The sequence below is a fragment of the Schistocerca nitens genome, chromosome 6 (genome assembly GCF_023898315.1).
Source record: "Schistocerca nitens isolate TAMUIC-IGC-003100 chromosome 6, iqSchNite1.1, whole genome shotgun sequence".
Taxonomy (NCBI): domain Eukaryota; kingdom Metazoa; phylum Arthropoda; class Insecta; order Orthoptera; family Acrididae; genus Schistocerca; species Schistocerca nitens.
This window is the reverse complement of record NC_064619.1, coordinates 622,121,863-622,140,594: the sequence shown is the minus strand read 5'-3', so window position 1 is coordinate 622,140,594 and position 18,732 is coordinate 622,121,863. Positions and strand designations below refer to the sequence as shown.

General features: G+C 36.8%; 1 protein-coding gene across 5 annotated transcripts in view; it reads right to left on the bottom strand.

Annotated features, from left to right (window-relative positions):
- The window catches only part of LOC126263719 (centrosomin-like), a 399,259-nt gene that overhangs the window by 21,901 nt on the left and 358,626 nt on the right, over nt 1–18,732 (bottom strand). For 3 of the 5 annotated variants that reach the window (XM_049960867.1, XM_049960870.1, XM_049960865.1), the window contains exons 10-12: nt 10,741–12,625; nt 7,814–8,019; nt 4,205–4,528 (exon numbers count right to left, since the gene is read on the bottom strand). In XM_049960867.1, the coding sequence (XP_049816824.1) occupies nt 4,205–4,528; nt 7,814–8,019; nt 10,741–12,625 (2,415 nt within the window). The remainder of the gene's footprint in view (nt 1–4,204; nt 4,529–7,813; nt 8,020–10,740; nt 12,626–18,732) is intronic. The other 2 variants (XM_049960868.1, XM_049960869.1) reach the window with 2 other exon arrangements.

Sequence of the window (18,732 nt, the reverse complement as noted above, 5' to 3'; positions counted from 1 at the left end):
CACATTTTACATTAATTTATATGGGATAAATTGTTTCGCTTAATGAATATTTCACATTATGTATAAGATTCTGGAACGAATTATGCTTAGTATCCAACATTCCACTGTATTTATAATTCTTCCGAGATGTCCATGATATATCCCTTTGGTATTCTGTATAAAACTTTTAATGTATTTTCAATATGTTTTGCTTTGTGGTTATGATTTTTGGGATCATGGTAAAAGCTTGACTGATTGCTGTTGCAATTTTTTGGGTGTTCTTTGAATCAATGTTAAAATTTCCTCCTGTTTCACCAATCTAGAACGTTTCGCAGTCATTACACGAAATTCTATATGTTTTTGACAACCCAGGATTATACAAAATTTCATGTAATGACTGTGCAAAATTCTATATCAGAAATTTTAACATTAGACTCAAAGAGCATACAAGAAAATGTGACAGCAGTCAATCAAGCTTTCACCAGCATCTCAGAAACCAAAACCACAAAGCAGAATACATCGAAAATATAATACAGGTTCTATACAGAATACCAAAGGGACTTACCATGGACATCTATGAAGAATTAGAAATATGTACCCACACAAAACATTATGCAAATGATATCCTTAATGAACAAATCGATGCCAGACACAAAAATTATCTAGAAAATTTTACCGAGTTTTTGGAATATGTTTATCAATAACATAAAACCAAAGATAGTCATAGATACAAACGATAGCAAAATTATAATAGCAATGAAACTCAACCAACATAACTGACTAGCAACGATTGCACTGTAAACATAAAGCATCAACGAGAATAAAATGTCATTCCAACTGTCAAAAGTATTTCGCAAAAAATATTACATACAGTTTTCACACTGATGCAATATGGGCATGTGTGTCAACTAGATGTATGCAAACTGACTTTCTGTACAACTATTTTAAATGTAAGTATATTCAGAAAATGTATCGTATACAGGTTTACACAAGAATGGTGCTATAGCCAAAACAAGCTTGTAGTGGAGGAGGAGCATTAGTAATTAAACCACTCTGTAGCTTACCTGGAATTATTCACCGTATGTTTTAGTACACTCCAGGTATCGAATAAATTGTTCTGTTCTCAGTCTTCTGACTAGTCCCTCTTTTCATGGGGCAGCCAGAGTACGAAAAGCAGTTGGGATATAACTATATGGATGGAAACGTGCCAGCTACTGCAATCAAGGTTGCTACCCACATGCACCTTCCAGCTACAGTAAAGGTTTTCTGGCATAATGGCCATTGCTGGGAGTCCTGATGCACCAAGATGAAGTGTGTCTGCTCCCTAGCATGTATGGGGAGCTTCTAACTCTGCCGTCAGAAGTGTTGTCACGCAGCTCTACCAAAAGGGATACCTTACAAACCCACTACATTGGATTGGCTGCATCATGGGCATTTAAGTACAGAAATAAGCCAACATAGTTATTGTGCACAGAGGATCTTTAACGATGCAGGCAGTTGGTGCTATTTAGGGATCTCACCCGCAGTTAGCCCACATCCCAGAAAAAGTTTGAAAATGGTGGCCAAACCCAAAAGGGGACCAAATATTACTTCAGCCAAAAAGTTGATGTCGAGTACAATGGATAAAGATACGAGGGCGGTTCAGAAAGTAACCTCCGATTGGTCACAGTGCGGGTTGTGGGGGGACTAGCGACGCCATCTGTGCGTTCACGCACTCAACAGGTCAGTCGGCATCAAGCCGTGGTCGAGTGAACATCGTACCTGCGCTAGTTTAGTTTTTGTGGCAGTTTGAAATGTGTGCTGCAATAGAAAACCCCGCCAAATGTGAAGTGTGTGCTGTCATAAGGTTTTTTACAGCCAAAGGATATTCTGCAGCAGCTATTCATCGTGAGCTTTGTGCCGTGTACGGACCAAGAGTTATGAGTGAAGGAGTTGTCCGTGAATGGGTACGTTTATTTAAAAGTGGACGAGAAAACGTTCATGATGAAGAGAGGAGTGGTAGACCATCATTGGTGACTGACGAACTCGTTCAGACAGTTGATGCAAAAGTTCGTGAAAATCGACGTTTCTCAATGTCGGAGTTGTCTACTGGTTTTCCACAGATTTCTAAGACTCTCTTGTACGAGATAGTGACAGCAAGATTGGGTTACCGTAAGTTCTGTGCACGATGGGTGCCCAAAATTCTTACCGACCACCACAAAACTCAAAGAATGGCCTCTGCATTAGACTTTCTGTCACGTTATGAGGACGAAGGAGAACCATTGTTAAACAGAATCGTGACCGGTGACGAAACCTGGATTAAGTACGTGAACCCTGAGACAAAAGAACAATCAAAGATGTGGGCACATTCAAATTCGCCTACCAAACCAAGAAAAGCCTCGCAAGATTTTTCTGCCAGAAAACTGATGGCAACGGTGTTTTGGGATGCCAAAGGGGTGTTGTTGGTTGAATTCATGGAACGTGGTACGACCATTAATCAAGACGTGTACTGTGAAACAATAAAAAAGTTACGACGGGCTATACAGAACAAACGCCGTGGTATGCTGACTTCCGGTATCGTTTTTTTGCACGATAACGCCCGTCCTCACTCTGCTCGCAGAACAACGGCCCTTCTTGAGTCCTTCAAGTGGGGCGTTATCAACCAATTCCGATGGTTGTTAGAGAGGCCATCGAAATTCGCACCAATGACGACCTCATAAACCGCGACTGTGGCTATAATCTTAGCAAGGCTTGGGAACCAGCGATTGGGTTAATCAAGAGTAAATCGAGCAAATGTATAGTTGTGACGACCACGGCGGACAGAGCCATCACACCGACGTCATCTCAGACGCCGTCGCAATCTGTTCCACCGCGCGACAGTGGCGCGGGGCGCGGACGGCGGAGTGAGCGCGCCGCGGGCGGAGGGTATTTAAATCGGCCGCCGCCGCGACCGAACCCAGTTCCCCCTGAGCAGCCATAGTGTACGGATCTCCATGCCGGCACGTTCACAGGAGCTCATTCCGTCAGTTCACCTGATGATGGCGACATGTATGATCGCCGAAATATTGTGCCCGTTGGACACTGTAGACCGGCAGTACACCCGTGGATATTTTGACTATCAAATACGCCGGGAGAAACTCAAGAATCACAAGCTTAAGACATATTCTCTCTCTTTTTGTGTGTGTGTGTGTGTGTGTGTGTGTGTGTGTGTGTGTGAGAGAGAGAGAGAGAGAGAGAGAGAGAGAGAGAGAGAGAGAGAGAGAGAGAGAGAGAGAGAGAGAGAGGGAGGGAGAGGGAGAGAGAGAGAGAATTATTATTATTTTTTTTAAAGCAGGGATTTATTGTATACCCAAGGAATACACCTGATGACAAGGGCATTGTTTTAAAGTCCGACACACAACAAAGACAGTCACACACATCACGTCAGCACCACACAATAACTTCTGAACAATGATCAAGTATCCCTGTCTTGCTTTTCCTAGCGAAACATTTTAAAGGAGGCTATTCAGGTTTGGGTAGTTCACAGCCTGACAAAAGAATCAGTGTGACAGAAATACAAAATCAATCAGAGACAACCTTATCACAGGAATGGTAACACAGACAGTAAGATTAGTGAGTACATGCCATAGTCTGTACTAATCCATCTTTGAGCCATATTACATTAAAACTGAGCAATGTTTGGAGGACAACAACTGTAGGTTTCAAATGACAGCTCCTTTAATATCACTGACAGACAACTGCTAAATCACAAGTTTCAGACACAAGCAAAAGAAAATAATGCTGATCATTCATCAACTGAATAGATACAATGAACATAATATTGTTACTGAAGAAATATTTTTTATACCAAATCTGAAAGCATCCAATTTAACAATGATCATCTTAATGAGCATGACATTCACAATCTATATTAAAAAATCTGCAAGTGGAAAGTAATAGTTATCATACACTGTCAGTATGTTCTAAAAGCTATGAGGAATTTCCTAAATAACACAGAGAAACCAGTCTAATTTGGGTATTCTCCAATTGCACTGACCAAAGTGTGCCGCCAAAATGTTGGGACATAAACAACATCAAAAAATGAAGTAAACAGTTATACAGCTATTTATCAACTTGAAATAGTTACTGAAATTCTGTGACTAATGTATGAACAAAGCCACTATGCTGTAGGCAGCAGGGAAAATTCCTCTATAATAAGGAACAAATTTCATGTGTGCACAAAAAATTACAACCATGAGCCACTGACCTGTAGAGTTTTGTTGTTTGTTTCCAATATTTTTATCTTGTTCTGGCTTTCTTCTAACTGTAGTCTTGCAGTTATTAGTTCTTTTTCTAACTGATGAACTTTATTTTGAGCTAGATCTAAGTCTTCACTTGTTTCCTTAAGCTTCTGCCATAAACTGTGTGCATTGTCCACCTCCGGAACAGGTAAATTTAAAACAACTGTTTCAAGCTGCTTACGAATTAAGTCATTGTGCACAAGTGATGATTCTAGCTTCTCTCTCTGATTTCGTATCTGTTCTAACAAGCAAACTGAAATAGTAACTGATCTTTCATCAGCCCTGTGGCCCTGAAACAGAAGAAAACATCATTAATTCTTTATTATATTAATACTGGACATTGTTACAGGACATTTCTAAACATCATGAGCTGCACTTAAAATGTTTATTAGCCAAACCAGTATCTGAGTATATAACCCATTGCCAATGCATCTGACACAGAAGACAACAAACAACTGAAATTATTGAGGACATGACTGGTTTCAGCCTCTGGCACTTGATCATTTCAGATAATGCACCATCCGGCTAACAATGACGACACTTGGAACAGCTGTGCTGACCCCCAACACAGAACTGAGCAGTTGTTCAGGTTCCTGTCACAGTTCATTGAAGACAAGAGTCTGGACAACAGATGTAGAGGTACTAGAACATGTATAACACCTCCGAAATACAGCACTGATAATGGCTAGTTACTAACCGAAACTGGAACTGCTAGAATGGAAATACTGCCTGATTGCTGCTCTTTACCGTTTTCAAAGTTACATCATGGTTGTGGAGTGCATTCCACTTTTCTAATGGAAGGTAATTTGATAATGTTAAGTTTCACAAAAGAACTTACAGAATTTACTATCAATTATGTAAAAAATAGCATCCAGTAGCTGAAATTGTGAATAATTTAAAAATCATTTTTTATCACACAAAAAAATATTTTTTAGTTTTTATCCTTTTCACAGCTGCAGCTATGGAAACTGGCATGAATCAAATGAAATACAATTAGGTGGATAAGAAGATTAATTACTGCTGTAGAATTCACAACTTTCAAGTGGTGGATGAGTTATGTTTTAGTGATAGCACAAGTACTGTACAGTATGTCAAAAGAATGAATCGCCAAGTCATCTGGTGTGTCTAGTAAAATTATACCTCTGATGTTTGAAGGATACAGCACTGACTTTAAATGCAATGAACTCTGTATCTATGATTGGTGGCATGTTACATATATAAAGTGAGATGATGTGTGTTCTACATTTCATTAACTGTTACCTCTTCTGTGAGATTTATACAGTTGTATTACAACATATTTGTGTGACATGGTAAGTTTGAAGGCATATGTGATCACTAGTATAGTTGGTATCATAGTAACTCTTCGGGCAACTTCTACATAAATATATGCATACTTCCCAAGGAACAACACAAACAGTAAGCCCTGAGGTTACCAGAAAGTGTTTCCACAAGGAAGGACCTGGATGCATACCACATAAAGAAGTCCAAGTAACCCCTATCAGTGCAATACATGGCACTAGTGTTACAAGATGCTCTACTGAAATGAGTAATATGGTGTTATGCAGAGCTGATGCTGAAGGTAGCAGACTGCTACTACAAAGTAGGACAAAGACCATTAATTTGATATTTTATAGAACAAGTGGACTGATTTTCATTCATTTTGTGGATTGCGCCAGATTCTTATACCAGTTTTGACTCTGGAAGTGACAGGACTTCAACACACTATTACTTTCACATTGTGAATAGCATCAATAATGTATAGTATATGTAGTACTGAAAGTTATTTCAGTTAGCTCCAAACACAACAGCTGCAAAAGCTAGCATTTCTTTCCCTTGTTGTTTTTAAATGTGTTTAACTTTAGTACTGGAATGTCACCTCCTGCAAGTACGTAATCCCCCCTCCAAATTATGTCCACTGCATAGTTGCATACAGGTAGCAGGAACATCAGAAGATAAACATGGGGGGGGGGGGATATATAAACTGAAAATAATACCTAATTTTTTACAAAAAAAGTGTAAATTTTTCTTTGTGTCTATCAATGTATTTGGAACAACATAATCTGCATCTCTTATCCACGGTATCTGAGTGGACCTGAATATCTTTTCTGATCTAACACATTTAACCTGAGAGCACAGTTTTTTTTTTCCTTAGTATTATTGCTTGTGCCCATTTTTTAGCTTTGTAGATTCAGTATGCTTTCGTTCGGAGATCTGATGATTCATGGGTAACTCACAACAAACACTAAGTTTAAATAATTTTTTATAATTCTCAAATGAAGTGTAAACAGGCATGATATATTTGTTGCTGAAGTGATTCAGCCTCCGGTCTCTTTGAATGCCAATCTGTGCATCAAAAACAAATGACATACATATCTTCTATTTCCTACCATTTTCCAATATAATGTCGTAGAAAGCAGATTCAAGAATACCAGTGAACACCCTAATGAACTGGGCAATTGCAAATGATTATCTCATAGAACTTTAAAAATCTATTTATAGGTATGAAAGTGAATTTTGTGCTACATTGCCTCAACCTCAAACAAAACTACTACAACTTTAGTGGTCACTGGCTGAAATACACAGTTCCCTAAAAAATACAAACTTGGGATCAATTACATGGTACTATGTTCCCTGCTCTGATAATGTATGCTGCTACACAATCCCATCAACCTGACCAAAAACTGAAAATGTATGTTTCAGTCCATGTGTAGCTGGTAGTGGCTGCTGAAAGAAGTGTATCAACATTTCAAATGTATTAATTAATTGGGACAATTTACATGCATACAGGACAGAGAATTTAAAGGTGCGACAGGAAATGGTCAGAAAATCAAACAACTTTAATCAAAAGTTTTAATCTTGCTTCAGTCAACTGTAAAAACCTATGAAAATTTTAAATATCATGTAGGCTGCCTGTAAACCGAAGAGCAAGCAGAATCTGTGGCGCACACACACGCACGCAACTCACACAAATGACTTCAGTCTCAGGCAACTGAAACCACACTGCCTGAGACTGCACTCATGTGTATGAGTCGTGTGTGCGTGTGCCTATGTATATTTTTGACGAAGGACTTAATAGCCGAAAGCTTTATTTGCAACAGTCTTTTTGTTGTGCCTATCTGCGGCTCAGCATCTCCACTATATGATGAGTAGCAACTTTTCTTTTCATAATATGGTTACTGATTTATGTATTCCATATTGTGTTAACATGCTTGTTGGAAAATAAACATTCTCCAGATGTGTCTGTGCACTCCACTGTCACTGATTTAATGTGAAAGGGTCAGTATAACTTTAAGGATCAGCCTGTAGGAGCTCCTTATGACATAATAGGACAGAGAAAGAGAGGGGACTCGTGTGCTTGCTATTCAATTTACAGACATATTTTATCAATTATGTGAAAAAATAAATAAAAAACTCTTCAACAAAAGTGAGAAATCAATTATCTGAAGCAATATTTTTCAGTTTAACATACAAGTTCTTTCTTTCATTTCATAAAGTAGCATGCACAGCGCAACTTTATAAATCTGTTATTTTTTAATTAACTGAAGTAACTGAATTAAATGGAGTAACATACTTACCTCAAAATTTGTTGATTTTTTACATTCATGACACTGTGACGACTGGAAAGAGGTAACACTATGATCTTTTGCATCACCTAGTTGCCCCTTCAGTTGGTGGAGTATTTCTAACTCATTTTTCAGGGCATCATTCATTAGCTCTAATGCACAAAGCCTATTTTGCAGTCGTTTCAGTTCACCAGATTCATACCGAATTCTTCGATTAACTGTGGAATCAATATGAGGCATAAATTTATTTCTCACTCTATGACTACAAGTAAACAGGAGTTGAACTTGAATGATTGCTACACATAATGATTGTACCAATAGTAGCAACAACAGAGTGCATAAATGTCAACATCCATAAATAACTAACTACTAAGAGACAAACAGTTGTGCATAATGCAACTGACACAAAACACACTGCAGTAAAATATCTATCTAATCTGTGAGGATGGTGAGGCAGAATGGTATGGGTAACGGTATACAGTTGAGCACACACAAAATGGCTAAGCAGCACACGGATAAAAGGGAAAAAATAGAAGGCTTGGAAAGATGTTAAAAAAATTTCGGAATGTAGAAATGAGAATGTTATTATTACGCACTATTGGTATCAAAGATCACCACACCACACTGGTAACTATTGTTCCAATGAAGGAAAGTTTGAAAATCCTGCTCCAAGGAGGTGTTCTTCACAATCAGGCTAAACCTGGGGTTGTCAAACAACTAAACCATTAAATGATGGCTTCTCCTCACATGGCAAAACAACAATGTAAAAGTCTGCTTCCATGATGTCTAAAGAACTACTGCTGTATTGGAACTACTGCTGTATTAGAACAGAATGGGCATGTGAACACAGGTCATATCTTCTGCAATGGTACAAAGTATTGCTTTCCAGATGCATCTTGCTTCTATCTGTGTATTACAATAATGGTAGTAAATACATTTGGTGATATTGTGGTGAATGTAATACATCATCAGCAAGTGTTTTGCATTATTTCCAGATGAATGACAAGTGTAAGACAGTACTGGGTGTTACTGGCTATAATGACTGATCAAATTGTCTTGCTTTTGATTGTAACCAGTACCTCAATAAAGTTGGTGGCACCTAATGCATCTTTCTTTCACAGTGCATTAACAATACCAATTTCTAACAAGATGAAATCTAATCATAAGCAGAACTTAATTTTCTATCATATTTTCCAGCACAACAGATGTATTTCTTATGATCTGTTAAAAAACAGAACATATCCACAACGGAATATTTATGGAATGTAATCATTTGGTAGGTCACTCATTACAGTTTTCCACAAAATCAAAAATTTCTTTTGTTGTAAGAAATCAATTGTACCCTCAAGCAAAATGAATTATCAGAAACATAGGCTCAAACAATGGTAAAATTTCTGAAACCTGAAACACTGACATTTACAATACAGTGGTTCATATATGCAATTTTACTTTATAATTGTTTATTAAAATACTGACACAGACATTCAAGTGATTTATTTGTAGCCCATTGCTGTCAGCTGATGCCTATGATTTTGCTTTTCAGTATCCTCACAGTTACGTTTTTGTATGAGAAATTAACTCACGATAGTCGTCTTATGCAACCTCCCTGCTATCTAGATGCAGCTTCTTTCAATTAATCATTATTTGAATTTCAATATATCTAATATCTTTAACTTATTTCTTCAGTATTGCAACACCAGTTGTAGTGTGACTGGTAGACCACTATCACAAATACCAATAAATTATAGAAATTATCTTATTTTATCTGAATAGATACCCAGATTGACTTGACAGCCATCATCATCTATAGTAGGAAAATAAAGCTTTTTCAGAAAACTTGAATAGGAATCTATTGCATACAAATGGAAAACAAGTAAGCTTATTACATTATAAAGTAGCAACACAGAGAAAGCACAGTCATCAACTGAATTCATCAACATGAGTGTTAAATAAATAATGGGTAAAAGTTAAAAATCTTTGTTCTAGTGGCACTGGATTCTGATGTGGAGGGAAAAATTAAAACTCGATTCCTGGAAGTCTTTTGTGTAATCTTTAATGACTCAGTTTCCACGGATTTTAGCCTTGTTCAAGCCTACTTTAACAGAAAAGGTAAATACTGTACGCATCATTTCACTGGAGGAAGGTTGGTGTTTTTAAGTGGTTGAAATATGAAATATATAACTGTTCCTGCATCAGTTAAAGTTGCAATCTCAATAGAAATTGGAATAGCATGTACAATCAAATTGTGTCAGCTCATAATCAGATAACGAGTCACTCAATGGGCTTTGCCATCCCTGTATAGTACACAGTTTGTGAAAAAGTTAAATGAGTTTCTTCATGGACTTTCCTTTAATGCTCGATTGATTTAGCAATGAGCGGGTTACAAGTGAAATGGTGTTACACAGTTAACAAGGGATGTAGTTTAATACTCACTGGCTTTCAAAACTGTGGGCTAAGTCCATTTAATTTACATGAAATTCTGTAAAGACTAATAAACTTTCATTTTCAATGAGGTACTATCAACATTGAATTATTTATCATCTGGCAATTGCTGTCTCAAACAAGAAATCTCTAACACAACTTTCTTGTAACATTTTAAGTTTTGATGTATATAGTTTTAGTGATGCTGACTGGTATTTCCCCTCAACAATTACTCTAATTTTCTTTTGTATCCTATTTGTTTCATGAAGTTCCCTTGTGGAATGAGCGATTTAACAAACAGCATCATCATTACTCAAAGTTTTGTTTATGGATTGGAAGTGTGTGTCAGATACAGACTTAATAAATAGAAACCAAATAAAATAAATATAATTCTTACAGTGTGCCTGATTTTCTGGTCCAATTACTAAAACAGATTCCCAATATGTAGGTCAGCAAAACAAAAGTATAACATAGTAACTTAAAGCCTAACATAATTAGAAAACAACAGCATGTATTACCTGGCATCCTTACATCTTCTTGTGCAGTATCTTCTGAAGCCTCTGAAGAATTATCAGATTCCTGAATTCGTGAATTTCTTGCTCTCAGTGTATTGGAACCACTGACGCAAAGGGCTTTGCTATGTTCATCTTGAAGCCCAATTCTCTCCATAGATACATTTCTGTCTGGTTCAGACCATGCTTCAGAATCTGACAGATACTGGTTTTTATTTTCTGAAACAACTTTTATGCAAGAACCACACTCTTTCTGAATCGTGTTCTCTCTTTGAAAATCAGAATGTGCCAAGCTTTTATCTAATAACATCTTACCTTTATTCGCTGTATCCTCACAAGCTGGTGAAAATGATATAAGGGGTGGTGATTTTGCAGTCTGACACTGACTATTACTGATGTGCTGAAATACCTGTTCTCCACCAGGCAGTTTAGCACCATCTGACAGAGACTGTGCATTTTCACCATTTGTTTCTAAACTTCCCGGATGGGGATAAACTGTAGTATGGCAGCTGTTGTAAAATGTCATTGATGAAAGAGATGCCTCATTAGCATTTTCAGCACTTTTTGACACTGGTGGAGTAAATGTGATAAGGTCAGTTGTTGCAGTAAGTTCTTTTGTGCAGTTTTGTTGCAATTCGTTGTCAGCAGCTCCAGTTATGGGTTTATTGTATGGTGATATAGAGGGGCACTTCAAATCAAATTCATTAGGTATATCAGTAGCAATATTGCAAACATCATTAGTAGTTTCACCTGGACTAACTTTTTCCTTCAAAAATTCTGACAGACTACTGAGAGACATTATGTCAGATAGTGTAGTTGTCTGCATAAAACTTGCACTGTCATTCCCTGAATGAAATGAAGCAAAAGATAAAGACAATCGTCTTGATAATTCAATGCTGTTTTCCACAGCTTGTTTTAGTACACGGTGTCGTTGAATGCTGAGACCACGCAGAAGTTCTCGATTTTGTAACAGTGAACTTAGAAACAGTGCAAGTTCTTCTAAGCGACGGGTCAGTATTGTAATTCCTTCCCTTGCATCTCTACATCTCTTCTCTGCAATTTCCAGTTCTTCTTTGAGCCTCAAACACTCTGCACGCAAATTCTGCACAATCCTGCTTTCAGTATCTCTTTCAGGAGTGTTCCGGATTCGTTCTTGCAACTCTTCCACTTTCTGTGACAAATACTTATTTTCTTCCATTGTTGCCAACAAGTTAGACTGTAAGTTTGGATTTACATCAACACAAGCAGATGACAACACATGTAAATGTCTGGCTTTGTCCTTCGTAACATCAGAGATGTTGTTACCTTCAGTCTGCGTAAAATTAATTAACTGAAGTTCTTTAAAGACCAGAGCTGTAGGAATACCGGCCTTTGTAAGAAACTCTACGACTTTCTCTTGCAGTGCCTTTAACTGTAACTCCTTAGTAGTTAGCTGTTGATTTACAGCCTTAATTTGCAAATCTTTTCTTTCACACATTATATTTAAACGATCTTGAAGTTTTTCGATCTCTCTATTTTTATCCCACAATTCCTTGTTTACCAGTTCCTGGAGATTTGTTGTACGTTTGCGAAGTTCTGCATTTAACCTTTCAATTTCTCGATTTTTCTCCTGTACTTCGCACAACATCATATTCTGCATTTTAGATTCAATGCTTTTAACTAAATCTGAAACCTCATTATCAATCCCTCTGTTGGCTTGTTGGATTGTTCCTCCTGCTTCCTTCACCTGCTGGCTTTGGAGCACCTTCAGACAATTGTGTAATTCACATATCTCTTCTTCTAACTTCATTGTGTGAGCATCCTTAATTTTCATTTCTTGTGTAACTGCAGCAAGCTTGGTCTCGAAGGACTCTATGATGTCTTGTTTCTCCTTTATGGCCTTCAATAAGAACTAAAAGAGAATAAAAATATAATGTGTATTGTATTTAAGTCACAAAGGAAATATCACAAAACATATATAGTATTTATAAACAATACATGTAGCAGCAAACAGTAATATTTATGGAGATTCTAAAAACAGACATTGGAATAAACAGGACTAATAGTAATATCTGGAAAATGTCAGTTTACTTCTGAAACCTATTAAAATGTAAAGCTGTCATCAATCTTAAGGTTGGTCTGAACACTCAATACCAACACATCCTACTAGAGGTTGTATGCCGTTGCATTGCTCCAGTGTCTGAACTGAGAAACCAGCCAGTTATAGAGTGACCTACACTTTAATTTGGCCTCTGAACTACAGTGCACATTAACAAATGATTGTCATAGGTAAAAGAAGCTATAAGAGTCAGGACAAATGAACCCCAGACATTTAAATATGCAGTCTGGCACTTTCCCAATGAGTATCACATCAGTCAAAGACTGTGGTTTCAAAACCCATTATTTATGATATAATGAAAAGTGTTAATGATTTATTTCAAATTTAAAAGGTGCAGAACGAAGGAAATAAGCACCTCCCACCCTTCATGCATACACAAGGAGAGAAATAATTAATGAAATAGAACCCTCATTTCTCCAGTGTGCCACATCCATTATAGTTTGTGCTTCCTGTTGAGCATTTAGACTCTTAGTGAATGGTGAACTTTGGCTTCTGAGATGGAGCTGTAGGTAGCTACTGCGATGGACAAGTAACTGCTTCAACAGCAATTCCAGCATGAGCACCCTAAAAACAGTGCAACAAAACAAAACACAACCATCAACAATGACAGCGGCTGGAACTTCTGCACATAATATGGTTTGACTGCTATAGTTGACCATGTGACTGGGCACAAAATGTTAATGGTACCAGAACTAGTGAGCTCAGATGCTATGGAAAATTGCATGTACTGTATCATAAATACTAGTTTCTTCTACTATGAAGCTGAAGGAACTTTCTCATGTGCTGTTCAAAGGAAACAGCCCAACATTTGCCTGAAGTTATTTAAAGAAACAATAAAAAAGAAATTTAATTTGCTGAATTGGGATTTGCACCCTGCTCCCTCTAAATCACAATCTTTAATCACAATCACAGCAACACACTGAATGATGGCAAATTTTCTATTTGATGAAGAGAAATTTCAAATTGTTTTGGTTTCCTCCTTCAAAAATAATGCACAACATATTCCAAAAATTACAATATTATTAACAGCTTGTTTTTTCTATTAACCTCTTCTAAATGATTTCATTTGTATGTAACTTGGAAACTATTATGGCACTCTACCAGTGATATGACATCTTCAACTATTCAATCTTACTATTACACTGGAATCCAACATTTTATCATTCAGATAAGATATTCTACCACTGTTATATTCCTTGCTCCACACATCTACACAATGTGCCAATACGTGATTTTTATGAAGAAAATTTATCGCCTTGCTATAACAACTTGGATCTCAAATTGACAGGGACACTCTAAGAGGGGCTCAAGGAGCAAACAGAGAATGAGTCTGTGTCTTAGATTGTTGCAGAGCTATAATTTAAAGGAGACAAACTTTTTGAAAATTATGTGAAAGCCTTTGATAATATATATTACATTTTCAGTACTAACAAATGCAAAAATTTTCAGTCTACTTAAGAAAAGAAAAACCAACTATGATATGTTTTAAAATTTATCTAACACTTTGGAGACCAAGCCTGAGCATAGTTCGGGCTGCAAATTTGTGTCAAAAAGACCACACCCAAGCATAGATCAGGCTGTTATTTCGTAGATGCGCGAGCCACTTATTGCTTGGAAACTAGACTCATTTCGTATGAAATCGATATACAGACAGTTCACAACCTGCCCCTTAACTGGTGCTGCCTTCTGTTGTCGATTTCTATAATTATTTTGAAAGAAACATTAGAGACTGTAACAGCAGCTGTTTTGAATGGCTGAGCCAATATGATTGCATTGATGTATTTTCTTACAGGTACTTGTTGGGTTTCGGAGTTTGCTGTTTCTGCAACAAATACATCATGTTGCTTGGGTGACCAAGAAATTTTGGAACTTCAAGTGGAAGAAATTGCTCAAAAACTCACCTCACTTTTCCTTCTTTTTTTTGGAGGGGGGGGGGCGTGATATAAACACTTTCTGTTATAATCTAACAAAGAACTAAAGCAATATGAAAAATAAATCTTGATGCTTGGCCCTTTTTAGCACATATTACCCTTTAAGGTACATCAATTACATGCAAGCCAGTAAGGCTTTAAATAACGGCATCAATGGTCTGTTTCCTAGGCTCAATATTTTTCCATGTGGCCTGTCTCCAAAGTGTTAAAGCCATCTTTACAGATATTAATGCTGCTTAATGGGCTTGGCATAAGCATTTTTGATGCCTTGAAGCCACTAACCAACACTGGACATCTCACAACGAATGTGCCTTTGTGTCGCCATGCTGTTACCTCTGACATCACTGATGTGTAGGCACAATACGAAACAAAAACAAATTTTTCAAAATTACCTTACAGTGAGAACTCAGCAAGTGTTTATGAGCCACATCAATTCAGCTACCACAAACAACATTACACGTGTTCCGAGTAATAATGGGTACCTCACTAAGGATGCCCGAAATGTTCACAAAACTAACACCCAGTGAAGTGACAAACCACAATGACCCTTCTGCCATACGTCATCAGAGCGAGTGACTGTATCAGTAATATGCGAGACAAGCGTAGCACATATATATATATAACGCGAACCAATGAACATAAAAAAGTGCTCGATATCTGGAAAGGACATGAGAAACCCATCACATATACATAGGCTCTGTCTGAATGAAATATTACTGATAGGGTGGAACACGTGTTGCCGCCTACAAGTTTATAAAAGCTACTATTCTCTCCTTTGTAATGCATACCAGAACCTGAACACCACAATGAAATTATCAAGAGAAGTAAAGAGTTGTAATATAATTTCAATTTACACAACATTGGTGGTGCATTTTAAGTGTGGTATTACAGTGTCAGTGCCACCCTCAATATGCAATAACATGCCCCTCTGAGAGGAAAATCTGGCAATAGTCCAAGTTGATCAAATACTAATAATCTAAAATGTATATACTACATCATGGAAGTTGTAAATCCAACTGTCTTACCATTTGTCAACACATCCCTGGAGCTGCATCTGAAGAGAAAAATGACTGTCCAGGTGTTGTAAGTAATGAATAATGTTCAACATCTGTGTGCTATGGCCTAAGAATTTTAAAGCCTACAACAAGCAAAACAACAGTACTGCAGGCATACTATGCACAGTTCCACTCACTAATCTGATATGGGATCATTTTCTGTGGATACTCAACTCACAGTGTAAAGGTTTTTAGAATGCAAAAAAGAGCTTTAAGAATAATTTGTGGCCTTAAAAAGATGGAGTCCTGTAAATCCCATTTTACTGAGCTTGGTGTTCTAAATGTTCCAAGTTTATTCATTTATGAAACTATCTTGTTCACTAAGGACTACCTCCTGAAAACAGGCAAACTGCTACAGAACAAAAGTGTACACAACTATAGTACCAGAAGGGAATCAAATATACATCAAAAATATCACAGAACAACCACCTATTAGAGGAGCATAATTAACATTGGTGTAATACTACACAATAAGATGCCAGAGGAAATAAAAAATACTACTCATCCAATATTTAAAGCTAAACTGAAGGCATTTCTAATAAAGCACTGTTTCTATTTTGTCAGAGAACTTCTGAATACGTAACAAAATTAATTGTAATAGGGACCTAATTCTAATTTGCCTACTAATTTGCTAATACTATGTATTATTGTAACTTATCTTTGACCTGTCCAATATCAATTGTACAATTTGTGCTATATGATAAAACTGGACCAATAAAAAATCAAATCAAATCAAGTCTGCTTGTCTGCAAGGCATTATCAGTATTTCTCTAGCTAGTTCATTAATTTGGGATATTTTTATTTTACTATTTCACCAACCACTAATAATGTATAAAACATGGATTTTGATAACTGCACTTATGCAAATGTACAATAATAATATTTCACATCAAAAATTATGTTAGATTTAGGCTATCAAACTACTACAAAATTCTTCTCTCCCATACACACAACTGCTGATCAATAGGTCCTGAAGATACTTCAAAGTACACTCCATTATTTGTATGGTATGGTATGTCTCACTGTGAGGTAGTTTATTAAATAGCTCTATGCCAGTACATTTAAATCTGTTTTGACATGCACTTGATCTAGAGTTTTTTCTGGTCTTTGTTTAATAACTGTGAACAGTACTTCTGCAAGTTAATGTCTCTGGGGCTACTTTCCAGTGAAGCAGACATACTTTGATAGGGAGGAAAGATATTGTTATTATTTATTGGTTATTTAATCTGTGTTTACCATAAATCTCTGCTCTCTGTTTGAAATGCTTGTAATTGTTCTTGGTGCCTTTTCCATTTTGTGCCATGTGAACACTGTTTTCACACCAGCACATATGATCCACTGGATATTTCCATATGCTAAGTGAGAGTGAAAGAAGGCATAGTTTGAAGGCAGAAGCTGTTTCTTATTGGCACAGGATTTTAATTTCCTTGCCTACTAAAGCACATGCAATAGTAGTGCACAACTGCTCTGGTGCGGCATCCCACTTCAGTTGAGAGACGGAATACGTTCCTATACTCTGACAGTGGGTCAGATTAATTTACTTTTTCACTCAGTTTGTGGGGAGAAAGTATATAGTTTCAGTTTTGCTTTCATTTAATTTTATAGTCTGTTTTTGTGTAGTCACTAAGCAGACGTATCAATCATGTTCAGTGTTTTCCTTTTCACCCTGTCTATAATGGGATTAGTCATTACAAGGGTTGTATAATTGGCGTATATTACCAATCTGTAGAGCGATGAACTATGTAGGTCATTCATACACATTAGAAAAAGAAAAGGGCCCAGTATAGAATCTCGCAGGACTCTATATGCAATTCAGAACCTGTAAGAGGTTTTCACCCAGCATATGCATAAAATACGAAGAAGAGCAGATAGAAGAGGTTGACAGTCTTAAATTCCTGGGATTAAAACTTGATAATAAATTCAGTTGGGAAGAGCACACCACAGAACTGCAGAAACGCCTTAACAAATCTGTATTTGCAATTCGAGTGTTAGCAGACATAGGCGACATAAAAATGAAAAAGCTTGCATACTTTGCCTACTTTCATTCCATAATGTCATATGGTATAATATTTTGGGGTAATTCTTCAAGTCAAACAAAAGTTTTCAGAGTCCAAAAGCGTGTAATACGTATTATTTGTGGAGTAAATTCATGGACGTCCTGTAGAAACCTCTTCAAAGAACTGGGTATACTAACTACTGCCTCTCAGTATATTTACTCATTAATGAAATTTGTCCTAAATAATATATCTCTTTTTCCAACAAACAGCTCAGTTCATACATACAATACCAGGAACAAAAATTATCTGCACAAGGACTTAAAAGCACTTACTTTAGTTCAAAAAGGGGTCCACTACTCAGGAACACTCATCTTCAATAATTTACCAGTAAACATAAAAAATTTAGTTACAAATAAAGATCAGTTTAAAAGGAGCCTGAAAGACTTACTAGTGGCCAACTCCTTCTACTCCATTGACGAATTTTTTAATAGAAACAAAATGATGTATTGTATATATTCATACTATTAGTATTGTTATTTCAGCTTTAAAAAAAAAAAAAAAAATTGACATGTTCCATATCCACGAGGATCTCCTCAGCACGGATATATGGAACGAAAACTAATCTAATCTAATCTAATCTTGTAGTAACCGAAAAAGAATTCAATCTACAGTTCTCTACTATGACAGGTGAAGACACCAGGACTAAAGCCAATGAGTGTAGAAGAGATTAGTTTATTTTCCCAAAGTGGCTGCATAGTTGCTCTTACATGCTGTGCTCTCCAATCTCAAATATTATGTGAATGAGGGATATAGACGTAGAACTGTCAAGACTGTTTTTATCTCCCTTCTTATAAATTGGGACTAAAGTTGTGGATTTCAACACATAACAGAATTTTTTGGCCTAAAACACACAGTTT